Source organism: Epinephelus moara, chromosome 6 (genome assembly GCF_006386435.1).
Source record: "Epinephelus moara isolate mb chromosome 6, YSFRI_EMoa_1.0, whole genome shotgun sequence".
Lineage (NCBI taxonomy): Eukaryota > Metazoa > Chordata > Actinopteri > Perciformes > Serranidae > Epinephelus > Epinephelus moara.
In genome coordinates, this window is record NC_065511.1 from 43,982,073 (window position 1) to 43,999,723 (window position 17,651).

General features: G+C 41.4%; 1 protein-coding gene across 1 annotated transcript in view; it reads right to left on the reverse strand.

Annotated features, from left to right (window-relative positions):
- si:ch211-113g11.6 (uncharacterized protein LOC559008 homolog) overlaps positions 1-17,651 on the reverse strand; it is a 68,305-nt gene that overhangs the window by 37,220 nt on the left and 13,434 nt on the right. The window contains exons 3-6 of the mRNA XM_050046008.1: positions 17,331-17,470; positions 13,552-13,614; positions 8,680-8,775; positions 8,150-8,255 (exon numbers count right to left, since the gene is read on the reverse strand). Of these exons, the coding sequence (XP_049901965.1) occupies positions 8,150-8,255; positions 8,680-8,775; positions 13,552-13,614; positions 17,331-17,470 (405 nt within the window). The remainder of the gene's footprint in view (positions 1-8,149; positions 8,256-8,679; positions 8,776-13,551; positions 13,615-17,330; positions 17,471-17,651) is intronic.

A 17,651-nucleotide genomic window follows, 5' to 3' on the forward strand; every position in this document is an offset into this window, starting at 1 on the left:
TGTAGTGGTGGCTTAGTGGGCACTAGAGAGCTTTTGTCATTTGACATAACGATACAGCAAGTTTCGGGGTTAATGTGATGTCAGATAACTCTGCCCATCTCCCCCAGAAAGCAGGTAAAGTGTAAGGAGCACATGTGTCGCCCCCTGTGGATGACGGCGCCCTTAGCATTCGCCTATGCTGCCGATGCCACGGGCTGGCACTGTTCTAAAGTGACGTACTATATGACAATGTTTTTTTTATTTTTTCAATGAGTCATTGCTGTTTCCCACAACTTTAGCCACCAAATGTGGGTGTTTTTAGCAACCTGTTGTTTTTTTGTTTTTTACTGAGACATTACTATTACCTGTTATCGGTAAACTTTTTGAAGGCATTATCTATAAGCAGATCCAACAGTATTTTTTGATGATTTTAGCTTAAATACAGACTTCCAGCATGCGTATAGAGTGGGCCACTCAACAACAACTACCTTAACATCTTTAACAGACTGTTGGTTACAACATATTGATAAAAAGGATGTGGTAGGTGCAGTACTTTTGGATTTTAGTGCTGCGTTCAATATTATAGACCATGACCTATTAATCAAGAAACTGAGGGCCTATGGTTTCAGAAATACTGCCATAGAGTTACTAAGAAGTTATCTGTCAGACAGGCAGCAATGTGTTGTTGTTTTTAATGGCTCAATATCAAATTTAATTACACTTGAATGTGGTATTCCCCAGGGCAGCTGCCTAGGACCGCTCCTTTACTCCATTTCCGTAAATGATATTCCTTATATGTTAGAGAATGCGAGCATGGTGATTTATGCTGATGATACCATCATGTTTGCACCAGGCTTAAGCTCTGAACAGGTCAATAATACACTTCAAAAGGAAATTATGATGGTTTCAGAATGGGTTAATGAAAACAAATTGAAATTAAATGTTTCTAAAACCAAATGTCTAATGCTTGGCTCTAAATATGCCTTTAGGTCGGATCACAAACTATCTCTCTCCCTAAATGGTACTGATATTGAACAGGTCAGGGAGACTAAACTGCTCGGGGTTACTATAGACGAAACACTGTCATGGACATCTCATATTGGCAGTATAGTCACGAGGATGAGTAGGGGAATTTCCATCATTAAAAAAGTGCTAGTCTCTTAGATGAGTCATCTTTAAAAATTGTAACTCAGTCTCTAGTCCTTTCACATCTGGACTATTGTCCAACAGTCTGGTCTTGTGCATCACAAAAAGAAATGTCAAACTCCAGTTAACTCAAAATAGAGCAGCTCGCCTTGCACTTCAGTGCTCCATAAAGGAGAATGTGTTAGAAATGCATGACAGACTATCGTGGCTAATGGTAAAAGACAGACTGACACGCAGTCTTATTCTGTTTGTAAAGAATATATATACTGTTGGTAAACCTAACTGCTTATATTTACAACTAGTGCCAACCAATAACAGACATAACCATGAGACAAGACAAGCAATAAACCACAGATTCACATTACCTCTGCCGAGAACCAACACACTTAGAAGAACAGTTATGTACAGAGCTGTTGCAGAGTGGAACAGACTTCCACTTGAGCTCTTATCACTGGAAAGCACAAGTAGTTTTAAAAACAAACTGAAAAAGATGATTTTAGAAAGGTGAGTGTATAATATCTGACTTCTTGGTTTCTTGTTTTGTTTTGTTTGTTAGTTTTTGTTTTTTTTCTGTTTCATAAGCCTAAATATTGATTTGGTGTGTTTGCAAAACTTTAAAAACTGTTTTTAACAATTTCTTCCAATTAGTAGTCCACATTGTGGTAAACTATTGAATTTAATATTGTAGTTTTTTTCCTTGTAATTATCATATATGATTCTAGATTGTTGTTATTCTGTATGTTTTTGCTATGTATATAATTGTGTCCTGTGTGAGGACCCCAGGAAGAATAGCCATTACTCCCACAACGGAGTGATGGCTAATGGGGATCCTAATAAATAAACAAAATAAAATAAACATTGGCACATTTCCTCTCGGGAATTCTGCCCCCAGATGGGCATTTTACGCCATAACATGATCTTTAAGAAACAATAACCAAGTGTTTCTTGTGCCTAAACATAACCTGGTTAATCAGTGTTGTTGACACATAACCGCCATATGATAACATATCTGAGGTCTGCAGGAATGTACAATGCCAACATTTATTCTGGTGACTGGGTTGAAAATGCGAGGTTTAAATTTGCCAGTGCAGAAGTTATCACTTCTGTCACTATGATCCAACCTTTGTCACCGTCGCTGTGCGGCAAAGCAAACCAACAGTGGCTGCTGTGAATCAGAAGAGCTGTGACGCTGAGAGGAAAATAATGAAACTCTTGAAAAGATTGCCATTGGCAATGACAGTGAGTGATCTGATGCAGCAGACAGTCAGTGTCTGTGGATGTAAAACTGTGGCCTGATATTGAGCTTCCTGAGAGATATATGTGTGAGTGCCTCGACACTGTGGAAGCACACGAAGTCAGCTGAACCTGCAGGTTTACACACATATGTCTGGAGCCATTTTAAAGCATCCAGGAGTCTGTAAAAGTCGTGTCTGACTTCTCTCTGAATCTGTCTGTGCAGTCGGCTGTACAACAGCTCCATTTTGGGTTTACATGATTTTCTCCATGTGAGTGCACAACAGCAGATGGCTGACTCTTGTGTGGTTGGCACCCAAGGTGGTGCGATCCCCTGGTGATGTTGTACTCGACAAATTAGGCCACATATATGATCTGCTAAGGCACAGGATTACAATAAGTACAAATGATTTAACCCTCTGAAAACAGAGCACCTGTGTGCAGCCACAGGAGAGTGTTGTTTCATGACCCTGTTTAGAATAATCAGAAGTAAAACTATAATAGGCAGAGCATACATCCTTTTATCAACAGAAAGCCAAGACTTCTGTCTTTGGAACCATCATCGTGGTTGCTTGCGATGACATCATTACATTAGCCTATAAGCAGTCCAAAAAACAGATAAAAGGTATGGTGGCGCCAGAGGAGCAGAGAAGCAGGTCGATGTCTGTAATTTTTCTTTTTTTTGAGACACAATTTTAATACTTTAATCAAATATTCTGGTTCATTGACTTTAATAACCCTTTATCTTTTCGGTTATACAGATTTTAGGGATATGAAATGACAAAAAATACCAATGTAGGAACCGGGGAAATATTTCTTCTGCTGATGAAACTATCAAAACGGCTTCACAATACGTCAAAATGACATCACAACGTCACAATAAGCAAAATTCCCAACATATGCTCTGGGAGTCTGGTCTCAATGAAGCAGTGACTGCGGTGTCAGAAGCCAACGAAAACAGGCATCCTTTTACGTCGGTATGATACGCAGCTGGTTGCTGTTATCATTTAGTGGTGCCCCGCAGCATTACGGGAAATGCAGTGGGACAAGAACGAAAGTTAAGGTGCCGTAAGTTGAACTGGGGTTAGCGGAAGAAACGCCGACTGTCACCCGAGAGAGCGGTGTTTGGGTCCTGTAAGATTCTAAAGCCAAACCCTGTTTTTTTTCCTGAACCCACCCACTTCCTTTGTTGCCTAAATCTAAATGTGTGTGTTTGTTGTTAAAGGAGAAAAAAATGCTGAATCACGACGTAGTGCTTTTATTTTGAAAGAGACTGTATGCAAACTGTACATTTCCTGTGAAAACAGAAGTGTATTTTGAAAACAGACAATGCATGTAACAGGCTGAAGTTGACACGGCGTCCCAGAACGTCAACAACCAACACACCCAGGGTACCTTGGACGCCATATGTGGACGTGGAAAGTCCATGACCAAACGTGGACATGTGACGAGGTCACAGTGAGGATGAGTTGGCTGTGGTAGACTGTTTCTATGACAGAGCTGAAAGTGTCCTCAGGTAGTCTCGCTCCTGTTTGTTTCTCTTCTTGAGGTTTCTTCTTTTATGTTTTTGGGTGGAGCATGACAGGAGTTTTTCTCTGTCTGAACGAAGGGTGTGAGGGAAGAGGTTGTTTTTTTTATTCTGAACAAATTGCAAAACCCTATGAGACAAATTTGTAATTTGGGTTTAATTAAATAAAAGTGATGCATTTGCGGTAACGCTTTAAATTTGTTTGTCTAGTTTTCCTGAAAATTGAATTTCCCTGTGAGGGATTAATAAAGTTCCTCTTGTTCTTCTTCTCTGTGCAGATAAACAGTGCAGGTAGAGAGAGGCTCTAACAATGACAGATAAGGACCTCCATTCTGCATCACTCACTCAATAGCCTTCACTTAAGTGAGGCTCATTTTATTGTTAAATTGATTCAAAAGCTCCTCTCACAATGAAGTGTTTCTGACTCACAAATGATTTTTCTGAGTTTAATTCTTTGAAGAACTGTGTGACGTGCAAAAAGTTTAAACTCAGGAGTACGAGACACAAAGTCGAAGGATGTTTGCAGATCATTTGACCAGTTAGCATGGAGCGTGTTTTTCACTGTTGGACAACACATCAGATCTCATTTAAGGTGGAGTACATATGTTTCAGCGAGGCGGAATGACTTATTAAAATCTCCTAACAGACCAATCTGGTGGAGGATTGGCTCTTTAAAATGATTGTGGGGTACTTTAGATAAAAGCATCGACTCATTTGCATGTTATGAATAGAGAGCAATAATAAGAGACGGATCACTCCCGGGATTCACGAGTGTCGCTCTGCTGCTCCCGACTCAAATGAGCAAAGTTAATAAAAAGAGTTGAAGACAGCTTTGTTCCAGAATAAGATATTTGAAAGAGTGACACCTTCGGGGGAAAAAGGAAGGTGAGACTTCTGAAATGGTGACACTTGTTCTCACATAATGGAAGTCAGTGAGACCTCAGTCAGGAAAAACTCCTTCATTCTTTTACTCTTTCCCATTACCCAACTTGCTACTTCCTGAAGTAGTAATAACTTTATTTTGGACCTCTATTTTATGATAAAGTCTTGCACCAACTTCAGTTCATTTAACTGACATAATCACAGTCTGGGGTTTTCCTTTTTGGCAGCCGAGCTCAACGTTGATAAATCACCTCTGTCTGAAACAGAAGAAGCTTTTGTTTTGTCCAATTTCATTATACAAACTTTTAAATTAAAATATGGTCTCTGCAGCGAGTCCACATCAACAAATCCACCAAACTAAAACACAAAATACACAGTTTGTATTTGCCTTCCAAAGAAAAGACTCATGCCCACATATATAGGACTTTGGCCCAATCCCAATCCCCCCCCCCCTTGTCCACTACCCCTTAGCCCTCAAAATGAAGCAACGAGGGGTAGGGGTTGAAATCTTTCCCTAGGAATTGGGACATCACTCACTACGTCACTGCATCGGTTACGTTCACGCATACGTCACTATTTTAAACAGGAAGCTGCGAGCCATCTACATTTCCATCCAGCATCTACAGTGGAGTCTCCAGTTGAGTTCATCCTACCGATCGCATATGCAACAGGGGACTTCTGCTAGCCAGCTAACCAGCTAACATTACGAGGCAGCATAGTTATGCTAGCTGGCGTGTTATCATAATGTGAAAAGTCCGACAATTTTGCAGAACAGGACAGACGCCAGATAGCGCGAGCTAGCTAGCTAGCTAACGAGAAACCTGACAACGGTAACTTTAGCTATGTATGAACTTTTTTCCCCGTCTCCTGCTCGGTGGTAGCCATGGCGACGTCTACCCCTCGCTGGCAAGTCTGCATCTGAAATCCCTCGCTCCGATGGACTAGTTTCATACCCACTACCCCTCGTTATGCCCCCTACCCCTACACACAAAAAGGAAATGGGACACCACCACCCCTCGAGGGAACGCGCAAATGTAGGGTAGGGCCAAGGGGGGGTATTGGGACGGGCCCTTCATTTATTGGTGCCTTTCAAAAAAAAAAAAATTCAAATCATTGTTACCAAAATAATTCAACATCTGTTTTCTAAAATGTCACTGATACGGTTGAGCTTTGATTCGGTTAAAAAGTGACATATACCTTTTTTTTTTTTCTACCAAAACTAGCTCGTACACGCAGGTTTTTTAAACGTGGGAAAAACCTGCTAAAAAAGGAGCTGGTGTAACCCAGGTTAAAAAGCCAACAACCATTTAGCCGATCCCAGACTAAATATCCAGGTTAGGTGAGGTCACTTCTCTCCTCCTCACTCCAATCTGGCTGTTCGGCGAGTTGAACTGATCTGAACACACAGCGTGTCTCAACACATTATTCTCCTAAAATCCTCTGCACTCAGCAGTCAGGGTTATTTTGGGGTTTTTCTTTTTTGTGGATGATTCTTTGACCTTGCTTTGAGGGTGACACCTGGATTCCTCTCCTTCCACAGTGTAGCAGAACTAACTGAACGAACTGAACTCATTTACTCTGGGAAAGTCTGTAATTGTTATTTTCTTGAGGAAAAACTATCACAATACATCTTCTTTGAAACTGACCCTTGTGTCCTGTCTGTGGTGTTCACACTCATTGGGCTCCCAATCAAACCTACAGTCTTCTGTGGATCTAGTCCACGACTTTTCAAATCTGGTTAATCCCATCTGCCACACTGGAGCTGGCAATGGTACAGTAGTTACTTCTTTTTTGATGCCACCCCATGGTTGTACTCCTCTGCATGTTCACCAAGTTGCAGTTCATCAGCACAGTTTCAAGATTAGAGTCACCTATTCAGTATCTGACCAAATGTCGTCCCTTCTGTTCCTGAGATATGACGTTGAGTAATGGCCAGAAAAATGTTTTTACAGAACACCGTGATGTCACAGTGAAGTTGACCTTTGAGATTTGGAAATAAAATATCATCACTTCATTATTTTATCAGACATTTGTGTGAAGTTTTCTCATAATCTGTAAAAATTCTTACGGCCAAAAAGATGTACTGTGGGGTCACAACTACCTTTGACCACCAAAATCTGATCAGTTCATCATTGAATCCAAACAGATGTTTGTGCCAAATTTAAAGGAATTCCCTCATGCAGATCTTGAGATATTGCGCTCATGAGAATGGGATGGACGGACGGACAGACAACCCAAACACATAATGTCTCCGACTGCAGCTATTGCCAGGGCAGAGGCATAAAAAGTTAAACAACCATGTTTGAGTGCTGCAGGGATGGAGATGGACTGAGTTTGTGGAATGTATTGCATCATGCCAGAAGGGCCCCAAAATCCGCATATATACCTGCGTGCCATGTTTCCATCACTGCCAATCAGAGCTGCAGCTGATAAATACTAAGGACTTGAATACTGCAGAGTAATTTCTCCCCGGAATGAATGGCAACTGTAACCTTTCCCATTAAAAACAAAAGCAGTTTTTGTCAGGTAGGAAATGAGCTTTGGTTAGGGGACAGGTCATGGGTCGGGTTAAGATATCTACTGATGTTGTCACTTGTTACTTGATGTATAAATGCTGTGTATTCGTCAGTGTGCTTTCTTTTTGCCCGGTGAGAAGCAAACCTTGAGGATTGTGGTGCTATTATCTCAACAACTTGTAAGGTGATTGTGCGTTCACTTGCTGATGTACCAGAATCCTCTCAGCTCTGGATTCCAGAGAGAATCTGGCTCACATCATCCATTCAGACGAGCTTTAAACTACGACCTCTTCACTTTGAGCCAATTACCTCAACAGATATATAGATGACGGGACTCTGACCAAATCTGGGTATGTGAGGAGAAGCAAATGTTCCCAGAACTTGTTATCTAAATAACAGGAAACAGTAGCTTAAGTGACGGGAATTACCTTGAATGTGTGTGTATGGGAACACTTGTAGGAGTGTCTGAACTGTTTCTGCTTGTTTGTCAGACACTTTAAATTGTCATGATGTACCAGTTCTTTGGTTTTCTCTCGAAAACTGAAAGACCCTTCAATGTGCAGCTCTATGTATGAGCCTCTTATTTTACGTCTCGTTTATGCTACAACATAATTGGCGTTGTCGGCGAGATTTATGCTACAACTGAGGTCATCTGTAATCTGCCTCCAGCTGGTGCTGATGAGGTTCATCACGTTCACTGGCAACAACACAATTCGTCTTTGTCAACAGTGTTTCATAGCAGTGTCTTCCTTTGCGGATACTAAACCATGAAGAATCTGTTGTTGTGTTTCTGTAGGTGTTATTCTTTTACTACAAGTGAATCACAGAGTCCTGCTAGCAGACCTGTAATTTCCTTATTTGTTACCTGCAGGCAGGCTGATGGACCTCTGGGAGGGGTAGGGTGGTGAGATATCAGAGGCCGACGCTATCTGCCCGTTGCCCTGGACGTCAGTCAGCACAGTGTCATTCACCTGCAGGAGGAGGGAGGAAGTGTTAGTGCCTGGAGGAAGTCTAACATTTACAACCCTGTTTATTGCAGACATGCATCATTATGCATTATACGCTTCACAGTTTGCAATCCAAATACCCAAGACGCATTTATCTGTTTGTCACCACAGAGAGTTTAGAAGATTTCAACTTGTCCGTGGGGCCACATATTCATTATTGAGTGAAAACATCCTCCATGGCAGTAAATAACTTGGGGCCTTTCTCTAACCAGCTGAAGAAATAAGTGAGCAAATAAATAAATGCTAATTACAATTGATCCTGAGACTATTCAGACTTGAGGAACAGCGGCTTCAGTAGCAACCAATAAAAAGTGGCACGTTTGAAGTGGCTGCAAAGGAATATAGAGTAGAACGGCATTTCAAGAAATGTGTCTGAAGAAAGTCTTACCAGCATCCAGCACCTGGGGCTCCCTGCATTTGTTCCACATATTATCATTGTGTCGTTTACTTTCTGAATGACGGTGATGAAATTATCACACTCCAGCTGTGGGAGAAAGAGGCAGTGAAAGAGAGGGACAAAGGCAGAAAATGAGGCAGAGGCAGGAGAGAAAAACACCCAGATTGGGAGAGGGATTAAAGAAACAGAGAGACACAGAGGCAGAAGAGATAAAGACAGTAGGGAATATGTGAAAGAGTGATTAGAGAGAAAGAGGCCGCACAAAGGGAGAGAGGAAACAAGACAAGCGCGAGGGACCGAGGAAAACAAACAGAGGAGAGGAGGAAGGTGGAATAGAGGGATGGAGAAACAAAGCAGGAGTACAACACAAAACAGATTAGGAGAGAAAAAGCGGATTGCTCGGAAAAAGAGAGAGATTTAAGAAAAATTGGAGGCGATCCATGCTCTGAACATTTTTGGCAGACAGCACACAGGAGGCTTAGCCCTGCAGTACAGCACTGCTACACTCCATATGCATCACTTATTCATTAAGTACAGAAAATGGACTGCGATCTCAAAGGCATCACTACATGGAAGATGAAAATGGATACTGAAGACAACCTTCAGGGGTGAATTCTGATTTTAGGTCGCAGCAGTGCTCATGTTGAGTCATGTTTGTTGTCTTTAGCCAAAACAATGCTTTAAAGAAAACAATCAAATCACAAACTCTGATGGAAGCGAGTGAAAAGTGGAGATGGAGGAAGTACATCACTGAGTCCAAAAAGCAGGGCCAGAGCTTGTGTAAGTGTGCGTAGGTGGATGTGTAGGTGGACGTGTAGGTGGACGTGTAGGCGAGTGGGTGGGCTGGGTAATTTGTGTGTGAGTTGTCTTCTTATGTTCTTGAGAGAAATACTTTTGGAGTTTGGACATGTTGGCTAAGTCCTGGCCCACACTGAAACCTAGGACTGAGGTTATGACACTACAGTGAGGTTTAAATGAGGTCAGAGTTCAATGTAAGCTTCCTACAGACTGTGAGATCTGATCAGTCTTCTAAGTTTAGTGCAGCTACACTGTGCCACATGGAGCTAATAAACCTGGGTATGACAGCAAGTTTGATGTCAGCAGACTGTACGATGACAGCGTCACTCAATCACAGGCTATGACGCAACAGCTTCACACACTGAGTGATGCTGCAGGGTTATTAGTTCTCCAGCTGTGAAGCTCAACATAGAGGGGAACATTATTATCATAAATAAAATGTCTGACAAAATGTTGATAAAATGTCCCAAAAATATCAAACAATTGACCAAAATAATGTTGATAAAATGTCAGAAAAAACATTATTAAGATTTCCCAAAAAGGCATTGAAATGTCTGAAAAATTATGACAAAATGTCTAGAAATTATTATCAAAATGTTGGTTAAAAAATGGTTATAAAACATTTATAAAATTTCCAGAAAAGAAGAAGTTAAGAAAATGTCCAGATTTTATTTTGACAGAATTCCCAACGAATACAATTAAAATGTCAGGGAAAAAGTTAATAAAATGCCTGAAAAATATTAATAAAATGTCCACCCAAAAAAGTTAAAATGTCCAAACAAATGTTGATAAAATGTCAGAAAAAAACATTACTAAGATTTCCCAAAAAGGCATTGAAATGTCTGAAAAATGTTGACAAAACATCTAGAAAATATTATCAAAATGTTGATTGAAAAAATTGTTCTAAAATACCTAAAAACATTTATAAAATTTCCAGAAAAGAAGAAGTTAATAAAATGTCCATTTTTTTTTTTTTTTACAAAATGCCCAAAAAATACTAATAAAATGTCAGGGAAAAAGTTAATGAAATGCCTGAAAAATATTAATAAAATGTCCCCCAAAAAAAGTTAAAAATCTCCAAAAACAAATTTGATAACATGTCCAAAATATTTTTGATAAAATGTCCAAAGGATATTTTTAAAATGTCAGGAAAAAAGTTGATAAAATGGCAAAAAAAAATTAATAAAATGGCAAAAAAAAAGATTAATTGATAAATTGTCTGAAAAACATAATTAAAATGTCTCAAAATAAGCTAAAGTTTTGTGGGCACTTTATTCTGTTGTGTGTCTGTGTCTGTGTGTTTACTAGCTGCAGGTGTCTCACCTGGCAGCTGTAGCTCCGCCTCTATTTCCTTCCATGCTTCGTCCTTCTTTCCTCGATCATGGTCAGAGCTGGAGGACACATCACAAGGCTTTTTCCTCACATTTCTTTTGGCGCTTTAGTTTTGCCTCCATGGCGAGCTGCTATCTGTCTGTTTGATTGGCTCATTCCATGCTGCATTTCTATTGGTTGGTTAGCAGACGTAGGTGGTGACAGCATCACACTGTCAGAGTTTGATCCCAGGCTGTCTCTGATCTCACTGTGCGACGTAGGACCAACGATTTAGAGCCACAACCAAAGGTATCGCCATGTTTCTTTCATGTTGTTCTACCCATACCGAGCTTTAGGGACTGACGTACGCTATCCAGTGTTGCTGCAGTCTTCTTGTGGTCATGAGCTGATGTCAGCGTCAACCCAACATCGTCTGCTGTAGCATTCCTGATCAGACTAAAGCTGCTCTCTGTTCTCATGATGTAATGTTGTTTGACTGCAGTGTTTGGCAGGAAGCTCTAACACTGTTTACAACATTCACTGGAATACCAGCCGAGTGTCCCCACCGATTACATCCATATTTAATGATTCCACATCTCAGGGTTTATGTCCACAGCCAACAATCAGTCAATGCAGGCTGTAGTGTGCCCGTCATGTAGCCAGGCGGTAAGTAAGAGTTCACATCTCATCACAGAGCTGCCATAAACGTACACCTCTTCATTAACTGTAGCCGCATTCTTAACCAACAAACTCCGACCACACTGTGAAGGTCCACTGACGAGACAGTGTGAGCTGAGGACTCTGGGACTGTTGGAAATACAGTCTGTTAAATTAGGCGTGCTACCCTCTGTTAACCTCCTGTCTCTATCTCACTCTGGGGTAATGTTCTCCACCAACCTCGTGGCCGTTGATCACTGAAGGATGTTGCTCGCTGTCCTTCATTCCCCTTCCCAGCGCCATCCGCTTTATTAGGGAAAATTTACTGCGTCACTCAGTACGTTCTCATTTTCCACCATCTGCTGCTGTCAGACTCCCTGAAAGCTTCAGCTCCGACAGCGTCCTCTTTGTTTTGTGCCATAACTCCAGTGACGCTTTGCTTGGATGTGTGCTCACAGCTGTGATGGTTTCAGCTTTGACATGTTTGGATGTATTGAAATGGCAGAATTCTAAGCCGACTGAATTTCAAAAGTTCTCTCGTCCTAATGACAACACGCTCATGGTCGACTCCAGATGATATGCTGCCTTCACAGAGAACACATTACCGGAGATAAAGTAAGAAATAAGAATATCACTCCTTTGTTAAACCTGGCTGCAGTTTATGGGCCTGGCAGACATCATGGACTGGAGATTTCTTTATTAGCACCTGAGGGTATATTTGTCATGCAGACGGAAGATTCAGCGCTCAGAACAAGACATCACAGTTACAGTTTTTCAAGGAGCTGTATGTGGCCTCTGAAAGCCAATTCTTTTCAAATAAGATGCACTGTAGCAGCATGATGTCACTGTAAAGATATACTCTCAATGTATGGACTCACTGATGAGCCACTCTCAGTGTGTGCTGGTGTCTTTACCTGCACAGACTCTGCCTGCTGTGTTCGGGACGTTCCTGGTCACAGAAACAAACATGTTGACCAGGTGTCAGACAGTAAACAGCATGCATCTAAGAGGAAGCTATGGAAACGGACACAGCACCAAAAAAATTCAAATGTAACAAGGCAAAATGCCAAGTGGACAAAGCTCGTTCCCAAATGACAGTTAATCTCATTTGGAGGTTTTCTTTGGTCGACTACAGCCCTACATATCTCAAGTGTCTGAAGTTATTGTGCAGACGACCTGACGTGACTCTTCACATAATTTGGTTATGAGGAGAACAAGAGGCAATTGTTTTCAGAACTGGTTGTCTGAATAACAGGACGTAACAGAAAGCACCTACAGTACCTGCGATGCTTGTTTTCAGACACTATAAACTGTCATGATGTACCAGTTCTCTGGTTTTCTCTCGAGATTAAACGACTGTCAGATGTGCAACTCTGTCTGAGCCTCCTTATTTTAAGTCTTATGCTACAACAAAAGCTGAAATGTTGCTAAATAAATATTAATTTCCTTTTTAGTATTGAGCAAATGATAAATTTGACCCTGAGTTAAATGGAAAATTAGTTTTAATGATCTAGTTAATTTCCTGTAATCATTAAAGTGTCCAAATGAATGTGGAAATTAATTGAATGATGTGAAATGCTAAAAATGGTCTTGGTCTTACAACCTCTTTATTTTCTGTGACAAGCAGCACATCAAGCAGCTCTGTGTTCTTCTTCTTAAGATTATTCCGCAGCCTCGAAGCGCTGCACATTAAGTCGAAGCTGCTCCGCGCTGTTGGACTTATTTCAGGTTGCATGTTGTATTAATCTCTTGGTATTCACTCGGTCTCTCTGTGGAATCTCTTGCAATTATGCAGCGCAATTATCAACAGCTCACTCATCTGTGTTTGTTTGTTCGAAGCCGTCTCCTGTGTCATTTTATCTCATCTGTATATATTTGCATTTTTATTTGTCTTTAGATCAGGTTCAGGCGAGGACTTTAATCTACACAGAACTAGATTCAAACTGAACATGGTATCACAAACCTCACTGTGGTGTCACTGCAGATGATGATGATGATGAGGATTATGATGACAAACATAATGACACTGATGACACACTGATGGAGGAGGAAGGAGCTTTGCAGAAGGGATGGCAATGCTGACGGATGAGTTTCTACCTCGAGTGGTGCAGCCTTCGCTTTGCAGGTATCAATTGCAGTCTGGTCAGAAGCCGCTGGGATCTGTGGGAGGAAGGACTGTTTAGTTTGAGCCAAGTTCTTTCACACTGGCCTGTTTCAGCAAGAAAACTGTGACCTCGCTGCAGCTGCTAAAACAAAATCCTCCCAGAAAACATCCACTCTCTCAGCTAACACAACTCTGCCATGTTCACTGCATTCAAGGTCTTATCTTGTCATTGTCATTTATGTTCATGTTGTATTCCTGTGTTCCTTCGACCGGCCTCTCGTACTTCACATTTCCCACATTCCTTTCAACAACCTTCAAATGAACGTCCGTGAACTTGTTGCTCTCTGTAGGTGGAGGGAGCATAGATGGAGCGGTACGAGGCAGAATGAATTCATTCTTTTGATAAAACTGCTGAGCGTCGTGCCCTTAACTCAAGCAAGCGTTGTTTCTTCATCGCAAAGTAGATAACTGAGTTTAGTGACCCTTTAATAATGAATGTCTCCCACTACAATCGCAGAAAAGGCGCCCTCACTCTCTCATTCTGTGCGGTCGATGTTTACTCTTTCTGTTTTTAAGAATTGGAAATTGTTATTTTTCTACTGTTCCGCTCGGCAGAACTTACCTGCACTGAAATGCCTCCTGACAAAATGTCATTTAACTGTGTGAGTAAAAAAAAAACTGTCAAACATCAAAATAGTCCTTCACTGCCAAATGCATCACCAAATGTTGTTTTTCCACCTGTCTTCATCTCCACGGAGGAAAACCCAACACTAAGCCCGCAATCATTCTGAAAAATAGGGCAAAGTCACATTTGGATGAAACATGGAGCTTACAGTCTCTTCAATTTGTCAGGCGAGTAGGTGCTGACACTGCAGCCCCCACACTGTGTAATCTGCAGCCTATGTTGACATTATTAGCTCAGTGAATACGGTTTTCTTTCTTCACAGAGGAGAGCTATGTGTAGCTACATTAATGTATGCATGACCCAACTTCATCTGGCCTCAGCCGCCGAACTGGGTCAGCGGCAGGCCGACCGTCTCGTCTCTCGCTGCCCTCTCTGGCTCACTGTGTCACCCTCACAGCAGGAGGGCAACTATATTTATTGTCATCCAGCAGAGTCTGGCAAATACAGTTTGGGGGTATGAACTTTAATCCTAGAAGCAGCAAGACACAGCCAGTCGGGCTCTCTCCAAAGTTCAAGAATAACACCTCACTGAGCCGCACACAGCTAGTTTGTTTAATACGTACACAAACAGAAATGTAAAATATAGAATGTACATTCAAACTACGAATGTTTCGAACAACTAATTTCCTAGTCAACTAGTCTAAAAGTAGGGAAATACTGTCCTGGTGAAACATTGTCCAAAAAATACTGTGTACATTAGAAGAGATATTTGAAATCATTGATGACATTTTTGTAAAACCAAATTTTATTTTAAATGCCGCTGACATGTGTGGCACTTTGCACCATGCATTATGAACATTACTCATTATCCCTCAGAAGGTGTTGAGGTGTCCCCCCAGGGCTCCATACCAGGTCCACTGTTGTTCTCCATATATGTAAATAATCTTTGTGAAAATGTATCAAATGCTGTTTTCCATTGTTTTGTTTTTTTGCAGATGACATAGTAATCTATTGCTCTCCCCCCTCTGTGGTACAAACTTCTGAGTTCCTGCACTCTGCCTTTGATGTTCTTCAGTCCCGTTTTATTCAACTTAAGCTTGCTTAAATGCAGACGGATCCAAAGGCATGCTTTTTTCAAATGGGAACAAAAACTTTAACAGCTAATCTTCCAAAGATCTCATCTTCTCAAGGGCTGGAAATTGACAACATAGAAGTATTGAGGTATTATTACTGATCAGAACATTCAGGACACACACTAAAAACCATGTTTCCAAGCTAAAAGCCTGCTTGTACTCCAAAGTTTAAATCTGCCACTTGGTCAGTGACTTCTGGCATCAGACATGGATAAAAGCTGTCCTTTCATACTGCCATGATATGTGGATAGTCGCTGTTATTGTTTAATGACACACAGCGGCATCAGGTGGAAATGCAGCTTGTTAAGGGGGTGGAAGTCTGAGTAGAGCCGATGGGAGGGGTGGTGGATGGATCCAACAACCACCAACTTTAACCCAGGAGGACGGTGTTCACTTCCTGTAAGATTGCTGATTGATAACAGGCTGAAGTTGACACGGCACATTCTGGTGCAAACTAGCGAGGGTAGTAACATCTGATCAACTAGTTGACTGATCAGCCACATGAGCTGGTTGTTAGGGGTGTAAGGGTACATTGATATCAACTCAATGATCAAGGAGCCGGTAAATGTGAATTCCCATGGCACGTCTCTGTCACCATTTCTGTCCAAGCACAGCTCCTTTCTAAACATTCAAACAGTGCCAGCGGCCTCACGGCAGGCAGACAGAAGCAAACGGCAGAGGAAAAGACAACGAGGGTATTTACTGATATCATCACTGCGGCTGCAACTAACCTTATTTTCATTATCAATTAATTAATCATGTCAGTAAATAGAGAAACCAAAAATCCAAAGCTATTTAGTTTGTGATCACGTATGACAAAGAAGAGCATCGAATTCTCACCTCTAAGAATGAAAATTAATCAACTTATAGTTGCAGCTGAAAATGTCACATATCGATCGCGTGTGAACTGAACTGTATGGAAATCATTTCAAAGCAGACTTTGTGTTATCAGCAAATATCTGACGCGTTCTCATCCCAACTCCTAAAATATCGCAAGTTTGTCAGTGTCGTTCACGTCTACACACGACGTGCTCCTGTTATTAATGTTCTGGGACATCATGTCCATTTACGCCCCTTACATGCATTGTGTCTTTTCAAAATACACTTCTGTTTTCACAGGAAGTGTTCAGTTTCTGCTCGTTGAATGCAGACAGACTTTGTACTCATGTATTTCCACGTGCAACAAAAGTACGTGGTTAGGTTTTGAAAAAAAACATAATGGTATTGCTCATACAGGAAGAGAACAGCGGGCTCCTGGGTGTGTTGCATCCAACCCTCTCTGCTCCTGCTCACCTTATAGTGACTTTCCAGCTCCTTATATCACGTTGTTACCTGCAGCATTTCAAACTGATGCTGTCCAGCGGCGTATCATACCAGCACAACAGGTTCCGTCTGGCAGCGTCATAAACTGAGGCTGCGAAAGGTGGCTTTTGGTGTTAGTGTCTGACACTGAAATCACTGACCAAGTAGCCATGTTTGACCAATTTGGAATGAGAACAGTCTGAAATATCAGGTCATTGTCCAAAACATCAATATAATATTGTATCTTGATGAAACTTATGATTTACACCCCTGCTGCTTACATGCAGTGACAGTTTTTTTTACTTGTGCAGATGTCAATCAAACACACACTGTACACACCCACACAGTCCTGAGAGTATGTCTAATCAGGCAACAGAAGTGACATCATGTGTGTACATGCAGGGCCTCTGATCTGCTTCAACATTCAGGTCGCTGCTGCCTGTTTTACCAGCCAGCCAACTTTAATATGAGCAGCACTTCCAAACATCGGTTAGCAGCCAAAGTGTTTTTATTTCAAGTGGACTGACTTAAAGAGAGTTTTTAATATTTCAACTGGTGGCTGGCAACTGATCGATTATAACTACCCTCTACACAGCAGCAGAGTGGGTCCCCATTACCCAAAGACCGCCTCGAGCTGAGAGATTAAATCCCAAAAACATCATACTGGAGTGTCTGCGTACACGACAACAGACCTGCTGAGAGAAAAGCGTACCTGCAGGTCGCGGACCCCTCTGTTAGTGAACGTCAACACATAGATCATCGCCTGGCCGCCCACATACAGCGTGTCGCTCCCTTCCTGGTGGTACATGCTGATGTAGTTCTCAGGCTTGTTGAAGTGGAACCTGGAGGGCTCTGTGGATCACAACAAAGGATATTAAAGAGACGAGCCGCGAGACAGGAGCTTTGTTGTTTTATTAAATGTTAAAATGTATGTTTTTGTTTGTGCAGGGGAAATAGTTTTATTTGTTTGGTTAATTTCTCAGGGACGCTGCGTATTAATAAACATTACTATAAATATGCCAGAATCAGCCAG